Source organism: Podarcis vaucheri (assembly GCF_965113315.1).
Source record: "Podarcis vaucheri genome assembly, chromosome: 3".
Taxonomy (NCBI): domain Eukaryota; kingdom Metazoa; phylum Chordata; class Lepidosauria; order Squamata; family Lacertidae; genus Podarcis; species Podarcis vaucheri.
In genome coordinates, this window is record NC_138761.1 from 35,992,842 (window position 1) to 36,010,001 (window position 17,160).

At 43.4% G+C, this 17,160-nt stretch overlaps 1 protein-coding gene and 1 long non-coding RNA gene across 2 annotated transcripts in view; one reads left to right on the forward strand and one right to left on the reverse strand.

The window, feature by feature from the left end:
• PLB1 (phospholipase B1) overlaps window positions 1-17,160 on the reverse strand; it is a 107,793-nt gene that overhangs the window by 85,127 nt on the left and 5,506 nt on the right. The window contains exons 5-13 of the mRNA XM_082214793.1: window positions 17,074-17,155; window positions 16,332-16,383; window positions 15,205-15,279; window positions 13,997-14,059; window positions 12,724-12,806; window positions 11,224-11,302; window positions 9,972-10,076; window positions 8,010-8,096; window positions 1,307-1,375 (exon numbers count right to left, since the gene is read on the reverse strand). Of these exons, the coding sequence (XP_082070919.1) occupies window positions 1,307-1,375; window positions 8,010-8,096; window positions 9,972-10,076; window positions 11,224-11,302; window positions 12,724-12,806; window positions 13,997-14,059; window positions 15,205-15,279; window positions 16,332-16,383; window positions 17,074-17,155 (695 nt within the window). The remainder of the gene's footprint in view (window positions 1-1,306; window positions 1,376-8,009; window positions 8,097-9,971; window positions 10,077-11,223; window positions 11,303-12,723; window positions 12,807-13,996; window positions 14,060-15,204; window positions 15,280-16,331; window positions 16,384-17,073; window positions 17,156-17,160) is intronic.
• The window catches only part of LOC309527909, a 264,484-nt gene that overhangs the window by 45,605 nt on the left and 201,719 nt on the right, over window positions 1-17,160 (forward strand). The window lies entirely within an intron of this gene.

A 17,160-nucleotide genomic window follows, 5' to 3' on the forward strand; every position in this document is an offset into this window, starting at 1 on the left:
AACATCATTCAGGATTGATGCAGTGCAGACAATCAAAATGTCTTGAGTATTACTAATGTGAAGGCACTCAGGCTACTCTTGAGGAATGCCTTTATCTCCTGTAAAGGTGCTCATAAAGGAAGATTATTTTTTTAATGAACTAAAATCATCACCAGCTAGGCACTTAAGGTTTCTGCCCTTGCAATGCTAACCATTTGTCCAAGGTTCAATCCTCTCATCTCGCAGAACTGGATTTCTTATGGACAGTGCCAATTCTGATTGTATTGGATTTGTGACCATTCTGCTCATTTGCCTTCAGTAGCAGCAAAGCTCTGTTGGATAAAATACAATTGCCTCCGGTCTATTTTTTGGGAATCCTGCAACTTGTTTTAAGATTTTACTCTGCTAACTGTATGTGGGAATCTGCTCTGGATCAATATTGAGTAGAATTTCATGACACTTTGATCTGATCCAGCAAAGTTCTTCTGATGTTCTTCTGAACCTGGCAAGAAGACTATACCACAATAAATGCTTTGAGGTTTGAAATTCTGACCATTCTGTGTGTTGTGGAATGACCAAGGAGAGGGACAGGGAACTTAGTTGCAGCAGACTTAACTTAAACTTACAATACTTACAGCAAGTCTAAACCTTAACACTATATACAGAACACTACACCAGAAGGAAAAGAGATAGAAAGAGAGAGTGAAACCCAGGCTCCTTCTAGCCTATTTTTATAGCCAGCATGACCTTGACAGAAAGAGATAAGAGAACCAGTTTAAGCCAGCTGTACTCAACTTCTCTGAAGGAATAAGCCAAACATCGTGAACCTTCTGCTTGTTTCTTTCACACAGAGAAGCTTCCAGAACCCTCTTGTATTAAGTAGATTAGAAAAGATCTCTACACATCAGATCAATACTTTCTGCACTAAGAAATGCAAACTGACACAAAGGTCTGCCGATTAAAGGTCCATTCTGCTCCCACAGTGGACAACCAACTGCTTCAAGGACCCACCGGCCTGCAACCAGGGGATTAAGGGAATGGCCTTCTCTGGCTGTTGCTGTCCAGTGATTGGCATTCCGTATTATACTGCAGCCATCATGACTAACAGCCACAGTTTATTAGCTGTGCCTCTACTGCAGTAATATTAAAATATGTCGGTCAAATGGGCATTTGGAGGTAGAAAGTCTGTGATTCTGCAATATTTAGAAAGGGTTGAGAAGACTTGAGAAGGGGATTGCATTGCTTTAGAGAAAGAGGTCCCTTGGGGATGGGGGGGGACACACAGATAAAATGCAAAAATGCATGTATAAAAGAAAACTGCTCCTACCTGAGAAGGACATCGCACCTCGGGCATCTCTGCAAGATAATAGGGCTGCTTCTGTCCATCTGGTAACAGCTGGAAGACAAGATGCGAGCACTGTGAGGCTCAGACAGCAGATCAGTTCAAAGGGTGCATTTTAGCCTCTTGTAGACTAGACCTAAGGGACGTGGGTGGCGCTGTGGTTTAAACCACGGAGCCTAGGACTTGCTGATCAGAAGGTCGGCGGTTTGAATCCCCGCGATTGGGTGAGCTCCCGTTGCTCAGTCCCTGCTCCTGCCAACCTAGCAGTTCGAAAGCACATCAAAGTGCAAGTAGATAAATAGGTACTGCTCCGGTGGGAAGGTAAACGGCATTTCCGTGCACTGCTCTGGTTCGCCAGAAACGGCTTAGTCATGCTGGCCACATGACCCAGAAGCTATCTGCGGACAAACGCCGGCTCCCTCGGCCTATAGAGCGAGATGAGCGCCTTAACCCCAGAGTCGGTCACGACTGGACCTAATGGTCAGGGGTACCTTTACTTTACCTATAGGCTAGACCTGCAAGTTTAATTCAAGGCAATTAGCACTACATCTGATGAGGAGGTAAACTTATTTCTTGACTAAAGCCCTTGAGACTGTAGACTACAGCTCATGCAGGAAACAAAATGTCCCCCCCTCCGCTAAAAATTAAAAACAAAAAAAGCTACATCCTTGCATTTAGAAAATGAGCATGTCAGTCAGAAGGCAAAACCAGACAAAGAACAGATCACTTCCAGCAAATGATGACCATTCAAAGTGGCCCTAAGAGTTTTGCTTTCCAACTTTTCTCAACTTTTGTGAGGAGCGTTTTAGATTTAGGGAACCGATTGGTTAAAAAAGTGAAAAGTGCATGCTTGGCTGGCTGGCACACAAAATAATGATTGAGAATAGAACAGGGATATAATGAAGAAAAACTGAAAATTGAGAAATAAGACCTCATGGGCAAATGAAAATTTCATGAAACAGAAAATGAATGGATGACCAATTGAAATAATGCATTCGCAAGCTGTTAATACTGGCAGTCATTTCCACAGGTTTAAGATTAAAACTACTGTACTATACTTAAATAAAACATACTTAAATAATTAAGGAACAAAGATTCAGCCACACCAGAGAAAATCTTTTTCCTTTTAAAACAAAAGCATAGGCCAGTTTTCCTGCTAATTTCTAAAAGGGGCTTGCAAAAAAACTGAATCATGTCTTGTGGGTCACTAAAGCTTTTTCCATCTCCCTTTGAGACATGAGTAGTGCTAGGCACCATCTGGCAGGGGCATGTTTGCAGCATAAATGAAATTAAATGGGGGCACATCCAGAGAGACAATGTCTTTACAGTCATGTACAGAAAACATCTCAAAAACCTTGCTGAGATGACTGATATCTAAATTGCTTAGGCCAAGAGTAAAGCAATCACTAAGCACTTCGATGCCAGCGGCAACCAGCTCAAACCATAATGCTGCCCACATGCAAAAATGCATCTTGCTATTGTTGTTTGCTGGAGGGTGGTGCTGTCAGCCCAGTGCTTTGCTTGATTACAGGCCCTTCCATGTGCCCTGCAAGAGAATGAAGCCAGGGGAAGGGGCTGCGGTTGGGAAAATATACCGTAACTTGTGGGGCAACCAATGTTCTGAAATGGAGGGTGGTACTTTGAGAATCTTCTAGAGAATAGTGCCTCCCTAGTGCCATATTGGCAGGACTATAGGGCAGGAGCCCAATGAGCAAAATGAGCAGCAAGGGCTGTTTAATATGCATTAAATGCTACATATTTAAAATGCTATGCACAGCGGTTTGCATTAGGCAGAAGGTTTAACTATAGCAAATGCAGCAAGGGGAGTGTTTAAGGCTAATTGATGACTCATCCCAGGAACCCAAGCAGAGATCTCTCACAACAGGAAGATGAAGCCTGTAAACTCAGAATATTAGTGCTGGAGCCATCAGCAGCAGAAGCGCAGCTCAACAATCCTGAACAAGCAATATGCTTGTATATGAACTCTCTTTCTGGGACCAGAGAGAGGAAAGTTTACTGAACTGTATTAAGGACTAAAAAGAAGACTGGAACCACACTGTTTGCTGTTTAAGAGCAATGAGTTGATTTGTATTTTGTAACATTTAATTTTAACAATTTTAAGACTGTTCTGCAGCAAAGCTTTGAGACTCATTCTTATGCTGGAGAGCAAATTCATTTATACTCTGCAGAAGGTCCAAATCAAGGATTCAGTTCTGCAACAACTCTACCAAGGAATGGCTTACAATAGGAACTTAATTAAGTGTTCCCATCTAGAGAGGAAGGCCCCACAATACAATTAAGCCCAGAGTCTAAAATAAGCCAACTACACTGTCCCAACCACCTGCACAGCCCTTGAATATAAGCAGGCTTTCTCCCAATTACTGTTTCAGACAGTAATTCATACAGAATAGCATCAGTATGCATAGAATTCATCTTCCCAAATCACTATGACTTTCCTGTTTCTCTGATTTTCTTCTGGAGTTATATTCCCAAGATTTATAGAACAGGGATTTTTGGAGACATTTTACTTTTAACATGAAAGAAGGTTGCCTATAAGGGAAACTCTTTCTCTAAATAAAAATGAAAGATACATTTTAAGAAATAATCAGACTGTCTGCATTAAACATCTGGTGGTGATGACTGCAGTATGCAAATAAGCTGCTGAATACATTTCTGTACAACCATGTGCCAGGGTTTGAATAAGTCAAAGGCAGAGATCTGCTCTCTGCTGACTGTGTGATGGCCAGGGTTGACTGGATTTGTAGTGCAACAACATTTGGAGGGTCACAGATTTCCCACCCCTGACTTAGCAGAATGACACCCAAGTCCAAGCTGCTCCAGGATCTGGCAGCTTCCCCAGGACTAGTGTTGTTATCAGTGTATGGCTCATTGCCAGTCCAATAAGACAAGAGAGACCAAGACTTCAAAGATGGGAATCAGCAGTGCAGATGATTTGCAAAGCACTGATCAAATGGACCTTTTAAAACACAGGTAAAACACCAGTTGTGCAAACGTGAAAAACATTCATTGCCGTAAGTCACCATACTTAAAGTTCTTGACCTTTATGTTACACTAGTTCTCATTCTGATGGGCTGAGGTAGTTTTGCATTAGCTTGTGGGTTTTGTTGTGCTGTTCTGATGGGAGCAATAGAGTCTCCTTGTCAGAGATGGCAATCAGATAAACTCGCCCTGTGCTTTTTAAATACTGACAGTATCTTGCATGTCATCTGAACTTGCACAGATTGCAGCCAACCATCCAACAGAGATTAGTGATAAAGAAATTACCCAGGGGAAATAACTTAATGCAAACATCTGTTAACTTCTCCTGGAAGCACGAGAGCCAAGATGTTGGCAGCGAAGTGGCTCTTTGTTTCTTTAAAAGTGTGGGCACTAAAACTCTGTAGAAGACCCAAACTCCTCCTAAACAAGCAACCATGCTTGAGAAAATCTCTTTGGCTTGACATTACATCCCAGGCTCCAGACAAACCACACATAGTAAGCAAGCATTGTTCTTGGCTTACCACTCATTGTTTGTTCGGAGGAGACAAACCATGAGTCTGGCTTGGGCATAATGCTAAGCCAAGCCAAGCCAAGCCAAGCCAAACCAAACCAAACCATGGCTTAGGTCCCAGCAGCACAACAACAGCAGGAGTAGGGGAGGAATGAATCAGCTATGATTTCCCCACCGTGCAACCAGCTTGCTTGCTTGTTCACACAAAGCCATAATATGGTTTAGTGTTACATGCAAATATGAAAGGTGGCCTTCAGCCCTGGTAAAGGAAACCTTACATTTTCATGCTAGGGTGCTACTAATATTAGTGTAATTTTCAAAAAGCATACAAAGAGATTTGCTCATAGGGCATCAAAATAGTAAAGGTAGGGTAGCTTATAAGGGAGGGTTGGTTACAAAGTGCTACCTTTCCATGTAACCATCCCCTCTTAAGTCAGTCAACAGCCTCATCCTGCCAAATAGTGGATTTTGGAGGTCTTTGGAAGGAGAAGGCTGCATTCATCCTCCCTGGAAGACGGCTAGATTACCAAGTGGTAACATGAACCCTGGTGATAAGTGACCATTTGGTAAATGGTCTTCTGTATACATGCACCCAGTTGCAAGACTCTTTAAGAAAAAGACAGGGGAAAGGGGCAGTGGCGTAGGTAGCCACTTGGGTGCCTGGTGCAGGGGTGTCTCCTGCAGCTGGGGGTGGGGTGAGCTGCCCATGGGGGCAGGGCGATCCACCCATGGGGGCGGGGCGAGCCTCTCCAACGCTTTGAGCCTCTCTGCCCCTCAGCTGTAGGGCGGCTGAGGGAGAGGCAGTAGGCAGACGCAAGTCCCATGCTGCTGTTTCAGGCAGCACAGAACCTGCAGGCACCTAAGCCATCACGTCACTCCTAAAAAGTTTCATGAGTGCAATTTTTTTCATTAAAAAACCCTCATTTTGTCACACACACCCCTCAGTGATGACACCCGGGGCAGAGCACACACCATACCCCCTCCTTCCTCCACCATTGGAAAGGGGGCACCCACAGCATTTTTTGGGGGGGAAATGTTAATCCAAGTTTCTCTGCTCAGCTGAGCAGTGGCTGATATTTCAAGGCTAAAACACAAGAGAGAAAGTCAGCCACTTGTTTGCCGTGTCTATCAATCTGCATAACTAACTTTAAATTAGAATTCAGGCATGATCAGCTCACAATCCCCCTTCCTGATTAAAGAAATCAAATGCAAACCAAATAACCCAGGAGGAGAACCCACTCCTGTATCTTATCAGGGCATCCGACCTGCAATAAAAGGAGGGCTGAGACAAGAACTTTGACGTTATCCTTGCAGGTGTTTATAAATGAGAGGAAGATCAAGATAACTGCAAGCAGTTCTTTTCATCTAAGGTTGCAACCTTGATTCCAGTCTTTATCTCTTGGCCAACCGGGCAAAATGCCCATGGCATTAGAGTGAACTGTATGCAAATAGGAGTTGGTGATCATCCTGGGGCTTTAGCTGTAGCTGCCGCTAATGGCTGTATCACATGGTTTTGCTTCCTCTTTCCAGGATAGATGCCCATGCACATCCAATGCTTTCAGTTGTTTCATAACAGGGCAAACAGCACTTTCCACTGCACCAGGGGTCCTTCCAATTTAGCAAGGCTCCAACACACCTACACACCCTCCAATTCATTTTTTTCTGTCTGTTATTCTGTGCAGGACGCGGTCTTGAACAATGGGAACAGGAAGAAGGTGAGAATGTTCCCGCAGTACTTTGGATGTTATAGTCTACAAGTGGGACCCTTATCACTTTGACATCTGCTGGAAGGGCGTTCCACAGGGCGGGCGCCACTACCGAGAAGGCCCTCTGCCTGGTTCCCTGTAACCTCACTTCTCACAGTGAGGGAACCACCAGAAGGCCCTCGGTGCCGGATCTCAGTGTCCGGGCTGAACAATAGGGGTGGAGATGCTTCTTCAGGTATACTGGGCCGAGGCCATTTAGGGCTTTAAAGGTCAGCACCAACACTTTGAACTGTGCTCAGAGTCGTACTGGGAGCCAATGAAGATCCTTTAGGGCCAGTGCAGAGTGCTTCTGCTATCCTCCAGGACACTCCATAGCTAGCAGGACCAGTGGTCAGGGATGATTGGAGTTGTAGTCCAAAAACAGTTGGAGATCCAAGTCTGGGAAACCTTACTCTATTCCATTCTTCCCTCCCAACCAGTTCTTCATTCCGCCCCCTCCCCCAACAGTCAGTCAGTATCTCATTGCCATTGAGCATACTCATTCTTCATTGGCCTTTTTTTTGGGGGGGGTAGGGTATCCTCTCCTTTGCTGACCTGTGCAGGACCTGAGTGTGAGAGCACTTTCCTGCAGTCTCCAGCAACTGGTATTCAGAAGCTTTGATGCCCTCCAACCATGGAGGAAGAGCACAAGCTATGGCACCCATGCCTGAACCTCAGAAATGGGCAGAAATAAATGAATGGCTGTTAATGGTGATGTTGCAGATTGAACATCAGACTTAGGGCTGAGAGAACCTGGGATCAAATTCCTGCTTTGTCATGAATCTCTCTGAGTTACCTTTGCCTAATCGCTATCTCAGAGGATCATCACCATGAAGATAAGAAATGGGATACACACCCATGTGATCTACCTTGTGCCTCTTCTCAGGAAAAGCAAGATGCAGCCATGAGAGAAAGACAAATAGTCAATCTGATCACAGAGCACACAAAGTTCTTTACAGCCTTCTGAAGAGTCCATGTCTTGGATAGCATGCCTGACCTAGAGTTTTACAGAAGGACCGGGGGCGGGGGGGGGGGATAAGCAAAACAGCAACAAAATACCTTAAGAAGGGAAGGGCCAAAAGCAGCCCAGTAAAGACTGAGCCTATTCGGTGTCGGCTGAGGTGGGAAATTAGTGTGGGTGTTAGTGGGGATGTAGAGGAATGGAATATCCTGGAAAAAGAGGGTGCTAAACTCAAAATTTGCAACTGGAAAGGAAAGCGTTATTTGGCATTAGATATTTCAGCTTTGCTCTTCTTGGTGAAAGAAGCAGTTGCCAGCTAATTTCATCCTCTCATTGTTGCCCTGATTCCTTCGTGATACTGTTAAAGCGATAATACCCTCTCCAATGGTAGACTCCCCAATGGGCCAGTGTGGTCATGCAGCCATGCTCAGCAACCTATTGAGCAATCCCAATGTCTCTAGTACCTCTTACCATATTGTTCCAGAGTCCAACTCCGAGAACAGCAAATTTGTTTTTCATAAAAGTCTCTTTTGCGGAATAGTCATTATCTCGCCTGCCCTGGAAGAGAAAAAAAAATTCTGATGAGAATATTACAGAACAGTTTTGAATTCACTGCCTGTTCACTCTAGCTGTGGGCCCATGTGCAGTGAACCTGGGGTTACTGGGGTCGGGAAGCAGACAAAAATGACATGACAAATCTTGGGATCAAATTGGGGCCATAACTTTATTGATTACAGATGTAAGTAGGTTTTGGCTTAGGTATGTATCCTGAATCAACCAACCCAACTACTGGTCGATCCTGGGTTAAGGATCCCACCATGACACACCTCAAATGCAGCAATCCCTCCAGGACGCCATTTGGGAAGTTCTATGGGTCGTTAGCCCCCATCGGGGCATTCAGACAGAATCCTTCCCCCTGGACCCCTTTACCGGGGTACCCTGATACTTGATTCTGAAAGGAGGATAGGGCTTGTTCCCACCCCACCCCCTTGTTTAGACTAAGGATCCAACCCAATGCCTTCTTTTACCAGCAAGTTGTGACAGTTGCTATGAGGTGGGGGAAAACCTCAGATTGGCCCAGCTGGTCTGCAGGCACATTCCTCCCTGGTCCCAAATATGGCAAACAATTACTTCCATAGCACACGTGCTGCCCACTTGCCATCAGGCAGAGCCAAATGTACGGGAAGGGTGGGTGGGATGTCTGAAGACTGCCTGCCCTGCTACCCAGTGGCGTAGCATGGGGGGTGCAGGGGGGGCTGGCCGCACCGGGCGCAACATCTGGGGGTTAGGGTTAGGGGGCGCAAATCCACAGGTTAGGGGGCGCAAATTACTTGCCTTGCCCCGGGTGCTGACAACCCACGCTACGCCACTGCTGCGTACCTCTGAGTGTAGCTGATTTAAAGGGATTGGCCACAGATCTGACAGAAGCCAGGTGTGCCAAGGTCCAATCACCACCTTTACCTTTTAGGTTGGTCACAACTGAATTTCAAATTTCCTGCCCCATCCCAACCCCATCGTGACCAGCTGAGGCTGATGAAGCAGTCAGCTGTTCGCACAGGAGGGTTTTGCCTACCCACCCTGGCCTTCCTGGACCTGTGGTGGTCTGCAAATGCCACCGAGAATGGCAATTGGTCTATGTTGTTGGATTCCATCTCCCATCAGCCTTTGTCATCATGGCCAATAGATACGTGTCATGATTATTCACTTGCAACCCAGCAAATATTTGACAACATGGCGTCTGGGAGTTAGCAGTCTTGTTTTCAATACTTTATAAGCTCTCACAAAAAGAAGGGCTGTAGTTTAATGGTAGAGGGTGTGTTTTGCATGCAGAAGGTCCCAAGCTTAATCCCTGGCATCTCTAGATAGGGAGAGACCCCTGGCTGAAATCCTAGCCAGCCACTGACAGTCAGTGTAGATGATAGCGAGCTAGACGGACCAATTATCTGATACAATACAAAATAACTTCTTGTATTCAAAGAATGTCAAGGTAACAAAAGGGGGAAATAGATTCAGGTAGGTAGCCGTGTTGGTCTGACACAGTAGAAATAAAAATAAAAATAAAAAAATTGTCCAGGAGCACCTTAGAGACCAACTAAGTTTGTTCTTGGTATGAGCTTTCATGTGCATGCACACTTCATCAGATACCAAGAACAAACTTAGTTGGTATCTAAGGTGCTACTGGACTTTTTTTAATTTTTATATATATATTTCAAAAGGGGAAAATAGTTTGCTGTTTTTCATATTCCCTTTTTCATATGAAGAAAATAAAAATCATCTAGATTGCATGGATTGTCTTCCCTGACATATGGAAAACTGATTTCCCCTGCAGGCCAAAACTCATATCATCTGATTATTCTCTTCAAGGTACAGTGATTTTTCTAGGACCACCAGGTATTACCCAGAAGGAACACCTCAACCATAGCTCACACTCACTTTTGCAAGAGGCATATTTGCTTCTTGGAGAGAAGTCTGGAGAACCACGGCGAAATCATCCTTCTGGCCATACTTCCTTGATGTCAGCAGATTTTCCAAAGAATTCTGCATATAAGGATAAGCAAACAGTTAACAAGATGAACTCTGTCCCTGAACCACAGAGAACATAGCACAATGCAGATTTGCCCATGGCTTAAATGAGTTTCAGAGCCATCTCTACTGCTAATAAGCCAGAATAATCAAATTATACAGTCAAAACACAAAAGTAATTCCATGAAAAAGCATCTTATGCAACCATTAGGAAACGACCCAGTGGCTGCGAGGTGAATTGCATAAGGCCGTTTTCTTAGAAAGAGCAGAAACCTAGTAATTAGATCACGTGGTTGGCCCTGCATAAAGCTCAGAAACAGGAACATCCCAGCTAGCTAACAGTGCAGGATATGGGCAGCTTTTGCCACCTGCTAAATATTCCGACATGCTTTTGCAGTAGAGACAACATAATTAACCGGCTTGGCAAACAGAGCTTTCATTAGCTACAGCTGGGATAGCACAGTTCCTCAATTCTCCCCTCTGCAGTTGTTGTAACACCATTTGAAAAAATTGGGATTTCAGCTGTCATGTATCACTAGGATATGCAGGGCATTTTTAAAAGCTTGCCCCATCACTGGCACCTCCAGTGCTGGGAAAGAACCTTTTCTGCTGGTCAGCATAGGCAATGTTGAACTAGACGGACGAACAGTTACACTCTGTATAAGGCAGCTTCCTAAATATATTCCCACCTCCCCCCCCCACCTCGGTTGCTGACACAAAATTCTTATGAAATAATGAAGGCAGCATACCTTATGCAAATGCATTATGCAAAGTAGACAGCTTTATTCAGTTTGCATAACTGATAGATTTATGTTGAAAACAAAGAGGAAGGGTTGTATATTATTTGTGTTTGGAGGCCCATAATGCGCAAGAGCTGTAGGCACACTGGCATCTGCGTTGAGATTCCTGAGCTGGACAGAGTTGATCCTGGGCCAACTCCATTGCTTGAAGAGGGGAAACCAAATTTATTCATCAATTCCCTGCCACCATAACTTCCTTGGAGGAAGAATGCAATACAAACATGAAAGGGATACATATGTGATCCTAAAAAGATTAACGTTAAAGGGATCTGAGACTCTAAATCTATTTAGATGTCATGTCAAATTAATTTTTGGACAGATATACACAGATGAATGCGAGTTGTCCCTTGCACAGTGCTCACCTGATAGGACCATCTCCACACAGCCACCTCCAGACTGGAACAATCGTTGGGACAAAGGCATGGCTTGAGGAGAATATCCCTGGAAGTTGGCAAAAGCCAAGCCAAAACATAAATTAATGAAATAAAAATTTCTGTAGCTTTTCATAAACATGCAGTCTTTTGAAACATAGAGAGGAGAGATTCGTGCTGTGATTCATATGCATTTTAGAGACGTATATGTTTCATAGGGCTTCTCCAGACTGGTGTCTTACTGCGAGGGTATTCAGCAACATGTTGTTGACACAATAACAGTGCATGTGTGGTGAGTTTATGCTGCTAGTATTTATGCTGCTAGAATTTGCTGTGTGATGCTTCCTCAATGCTACCACATGATTAATATCCAGAGGGGCCATAGGGCAACAAAAATGGGGAAAAGGGGGATAAACCATAACGCTATTTACTTTTTATTGCACAGTAGAAGAAAAGGCCTTTCTGCTGTTTGAATTAAAATAAGAAGAATATAAGATCAGAGTGAATATAGGACAAAATCAAATCAAAGCATTTATGGTATAAAAAGTTACACGATATCAGCAATTAAACACATTGATAGGAAATGAAGCATCCCCTCAAATTTTTTGCAGGCACAAACTCTATTGATGTGGAACTGGGTATAACTTCCTTGCTAGAATCCTGAACACAATAAATCATGGCATATGCCCCATACGCTCAACAGACAATACCACACTTCTAAAAGATAAAGAAGTTCTTCAGTTGTGCTGGAAAGAACATGACCAGCATCTCCTTAACTGCAACTCTGTCATAGCTGCTGAGGTTCTCTCAAAAATTCTCTTGGGGATGCCTCTAGCTCTGTGGTTCTTGTATTGATTGAGCAGGAGGGCAGACCACATGGCCTATAAGCCCTCATTGCAATTCCATGGAGTCTCACTCCCTCCTTCTCTAGCTTAGAATTTGACATACAAAAAACAATTTTCAGTCACCCATATCAAAACATTTCCAAATTGGACATAATGTGGCGTGTTTTCCCCTAACTATGGTGAAAAGTTCTCAGAGGTTTGCAGAAATAACTTCCAGCACTCCAAAAGTATATAACTTCCATCACTCTATCACAGGTATATCCAAATAAATAACTAGAATCTGTTATTTGATGGTGACGTAAAATGTGGGTAGTGGAAGAAAGCTGATTCACCAAACGACTTTAAAGTTTGGCAAAATGGCCTGAGAAGGGTCAAAGGGGAAGGTTTCCCACAGTTGGTCCTAATTTCCAACATAGAGAAAGCAGCCTGCTTTGTAAGTTGTGATTAGTTGAGGTGACGGATATTTGGCAGACCAAGGTGAACCCTTTCAGAAGCGCAATCAGGATGACTATTGATTTGGTATGCAGCACAGCAATCTTTTTATATCCCTGTCACAAAACGCCTCTGGAGAAAAATGAGAACTCCTCAGCAAGGAACACAATGAGAACTCTTGGCTCATCAACAGCTGCAATAAAATGGGATTTACCTGACATAATTCTGATCATTGTGTGGAAGAGGTGAGACTGTGAGCAGAGGAGAATCCACCAGGTTTACCAAAACTTTGGGCATCTATAGTGATAAAAAAAAAATGATTAGGAAAAGCTAGCAGTTGTGGGCTGTTCACTTTCACCAGAAGATTTTCTCTTAAATGGCTGCACCACTTGTATTCATCAGGGTCCATCCATATCTCAGTGACTCCCTTGTGCCTCTCTTAATTCCCCTTTCTCCATGCAGTGTTCTCCCTCAACTACTGCTGCCCCACACTTTCTCCCCTCTAAATCTAGAGACTCCCTATGCTTTGGAAATGCAAATAGGAATCTCCAGATTTGGAGAGCAGAAAGTACAGGATGCCAGTAGCTGTATCATGCATCATGGTTGAGGGGGCATTGCACGACACACAAAAGGTTCACGGTCCACATAAAGCCAAGATATGGATGGGCCCTCAATTGATTTCTCTCCTGGACAAGGGACAAATAAATAAACATGGGCAGTTTCTGCTCCCATTTCCGCTGGTATTCTCCAACATCACCAGTCTGCTGTTTTATTTGCTTATTGATTTGAATTTTATTTGGAGATACACACACACACACACACACACATACACACAGTGGTACCCCGGTTTTTGAACATAATCCGTTCCAGAAAACTGTTCGAGTTCTGAAACGTTCAAAAACCGAAAACTCAACAGCCAACAGCTAGGCCTCCTCAGGATCTTGCACTCAAGGAGAAGCCGCATGGCATGTTTGACTTCCGAGGCGTGTTTGAAAACCGAAGCATTTACTTCCGAGTTTACAGCATTCGTAAACCAAAATGTTAGTCAACGGAGACGTTCAAAAAACAAGGTACCAGTGTGTGTGTGTGTGTGTGTGTGTGTATTATGGGAGTTGTTTTATACTGCAATGCAAACTAAAATAGGAGATGGATATTATAAACAGCAATATATAACTGCCTTACATAAACAAACTAATACATTGAGCTGAGATTTCTGCAGTTTAGGGAGTTGGACTAGATGACCCATCTAGTCCAACTCTGCCATTCGATGATTCTATTATCTGAATCAGGTATTGGAAGAGGTTTTATGTGGTCCTTGTTATTTTAAACCATGTGCAGCCATACCCACTCATTCTACATGCCTATTTTGTAGTTTGTTTTCCTCTTTTAAATTTCATCTGTTATAATGGTTCTCTCTGTTTTATAGACATTATACTGTAAAAGGAGGGGGAGAAGAAAGGTGTTGAAATCTATGAAATAGCTCTTACTTCTTCATATAAAAAATCCAAGACTTCTTCAAGTTGTTTTATGCTGTCAAGGTGGGAAGTTGTCTGTTGGAAGTGAAAGGATTTATGTTAGAGAGTGGATGAGGAGGTGATGGTTCATTTTTATGCCAAACAAAAGGTTGACAAAATAGCTGTCCCCCAGCATTCTCCAACAAGTGAATGAATCAAGGTTGGGAACTACAGACTAAACAATTGGTGCAAGAGGTAGAATCACAACTTTCAAAAATGAAAGGCCTCTGACCTTACATAGAACTGAAATATGCCCATCAACTCTGCAATGAGAATCTAATGTTTTTACGTATCATAAAGAGGTCCTTAGAATGGCACCAAATGGAAGAACCCAGGGGCAATATATTGATCTATATTCTTCCAGCACTTTGAGAGGAAGCAATCAAGAGGTGAGCAGACAATCCAATTTGAACTAGGCTTTTCCCAAGACTGATTAATCACTGGATGAGTAGCCCTTAGCTAATAGTTTGAGGATTGCATTCTTATGAATTTTAGAGAATGAGAGAGGGGAGAGGGGAGCAACTATTGCCTTTCAAATATTCATATACAGTTATCACCTCTGCAGACTTCAAACAAAGTAATTTGCAGAGAGTTGATTAAAGCCCTGAGGAGGGAATGTTGCAGAGCCTGCCGTATAACACAGGCTGTTTGGTGCAATATGCACACAAAGGTAAAAGACCCGAAATGAAAATTGTACTTTGTTCTTTGGAAGGAGTTGTATGGACCAAGGATAAATGTGTAGCATTGTCAGGGAGGAAAAAGCAAACCAGAAATTAAAATAACACACACCTTCAATTGATTTGAACAATGTCCAAATGGGGGTATTCGTGAAATTGATTAACAGTATGCAGAAAAGCAGAAATATTCAAATATCAAGAGCAGAGGAAATAAGATCCCCCTGAATGCTTGAATGGCTCAGTGGAGCAGGCAAAGGAGAGAATACAGAGGTATCAGAAACAAGGTAAGAAATAGGAAAGAGGACTAGATTTAAAAAGAAAGAGTCTTGTACATTCTAGACAAAGCTGGAAGAAAAATAAATATACTGTAGCACCTTAAAGACTCACTTTTTTATGATATGATCTGCTGTGGAGCTGTTATCCATGATAACATCAACATTTTAAACCATATTATTGAACCTAATTCTTTGGTCCATTTGGCAAATCAAGACATGGGACTCTTACCTGAGAGATGGACGCTTGGAAAGGACATGGATGGAAAATTGTGATGAGCTTCCAGTCACATTGGTAATCTGTCTGCTGCAGGGTAAGAGCACAAGGAAAAACAACTGTCACACTGCAGATTAATAAGGGAATAGGAATCAAGGTGTATATGAGTGGAGGATTCCAGCAAAATAAGGACTAGTACAATAGGAAGCTTATTCACTTTGGCTCTGACACAAATAATGTGGCATCCATGTCTCTTTTTAAGACTCACCTTATTCTTTTTATTCTAAGTTGTTTTAAACTATTTTTAATGTTGGGTTTTAACGTAGGGTGAAGGATGGGTAAACGCTAGTACTACTACTACTAATAGATTTGAACATATATTATGGAAGTCCAAATGCAGCTGGCAATAGACTCTGCCCACTGAGCCACCATTTTGCATCTAGCTTGACCCCCGCCAGCCACTGTTTTGCATTTAATGCCACTTACAGGATCCCAGGTTTCTAGTTAAAAAAACCCCCAAAGTAGACCCCGCAGGTATGAAACCTGCCCACCTCTGTTTCCCAGATTTGGTGTGTGCTGTTTTTTCCAACTAAGAACACCCAGCAATATCTGCCCTGCAAACCACCTTTCTTCAGATGGTATCATTTTCACTTTAGAGGTGGGGAGATAGATGTGAGAAATTACTGGTGTCTGAATGCTTAAGGGAGGCTTTTATAAAGTATTAGCCCTTGTGGGCAGCACCATTTGGACTTCGCTACAAAACAAAACAAAACTCTGCATCAGCAACAGCGAAACCACTTCAAGAGGCAATCGCAAACATAAATAAACCTTTGTGGGCCACAACTGCTCACTGGTCTATAGTGTTGGTTAGGGCTGTCATATGTGGTGCCAGGGTGCAAAGATCCACCCGGCACCCCCTCCCCCGGTTGCTCAGTCACTGGCTCGGTCGCCCCTGAACTCACGGCACAGAGCTGCCCGCAGCAGAAGAGCCAGCTGCAGAGCTCCGACCGACGGACGGGCTCTTCCTGGGACTCAACTCTCGGGCCCGGACTCTCGGCCTGGCACCCCTGAGAGCCCGGCGCCCAGGTGCCCTGCACCCCTAGCACCTACGGGTAAGACGGCCCTGGCATTGGTATACATACCTGGCTCCCTTTCATGTTCTTCACAATTCCTTTAGCTTGATCTAAGAGATCTCTGCACCACAAATGGAAAGGGGAAATCGTCAAACAAGCCTTTATTCTTTATAGGCACAAAGATGAAATGCTAACAGCATAAAAAATCTATAACACCTTCCTAATCATTTTTGATGAGGTCATGTGGCTTGATCCTGCAAGTATTTAGAGGCAGTAATGCTTTTAAAAGTAAAATCTCAGGCCAAACTGAATGTTACACTTCAGCCGAAGTGCACAGCAGCATTTGTTAATTATAGGCATCAGGGACGGTTTTTTATCTTATTTTATTGGAACACAGCACAGTAAAACCTCCCCATCTGTTACTGGGATGACAATCTGCCCCACCTCCCCACCCGAGAGGCTACGAGGAAAGCCAATGTCTCCATCATACATTTTAAATTTGAACAGAATGCAGTTCTGCTTTTCTTCAGGTAGAATGTGGGTACCTATGGCAGAAGTTTGTTTAGTGCAGAAAGCTAGAGGACTGTTTTCTATGTAGTTCCTATGCAGAACTGTACTGAGCAGAAGGCAACAGACCAGGTATTTGGTCTATAAAATAATTAGGTCACTGGAATGATCTAGTAAAGGTGGAGTGGTTTTTTTGTACATTCCTTGGCTGTGTGAAACTAGAAAGTTTTCATTTGCTGTGTCTTTTATCACCCAAATAAGCCTTCCAGTTCAATACGAAGTAGCAAATAAAAATAGAACTTACAGGGTCCCACTTCTTGGCACTGCGCTGCTGTTTCGAAGGGAAGAGTAATACTGCACGGAAGGATTAAACCTGCTAATAAGAGCTGCA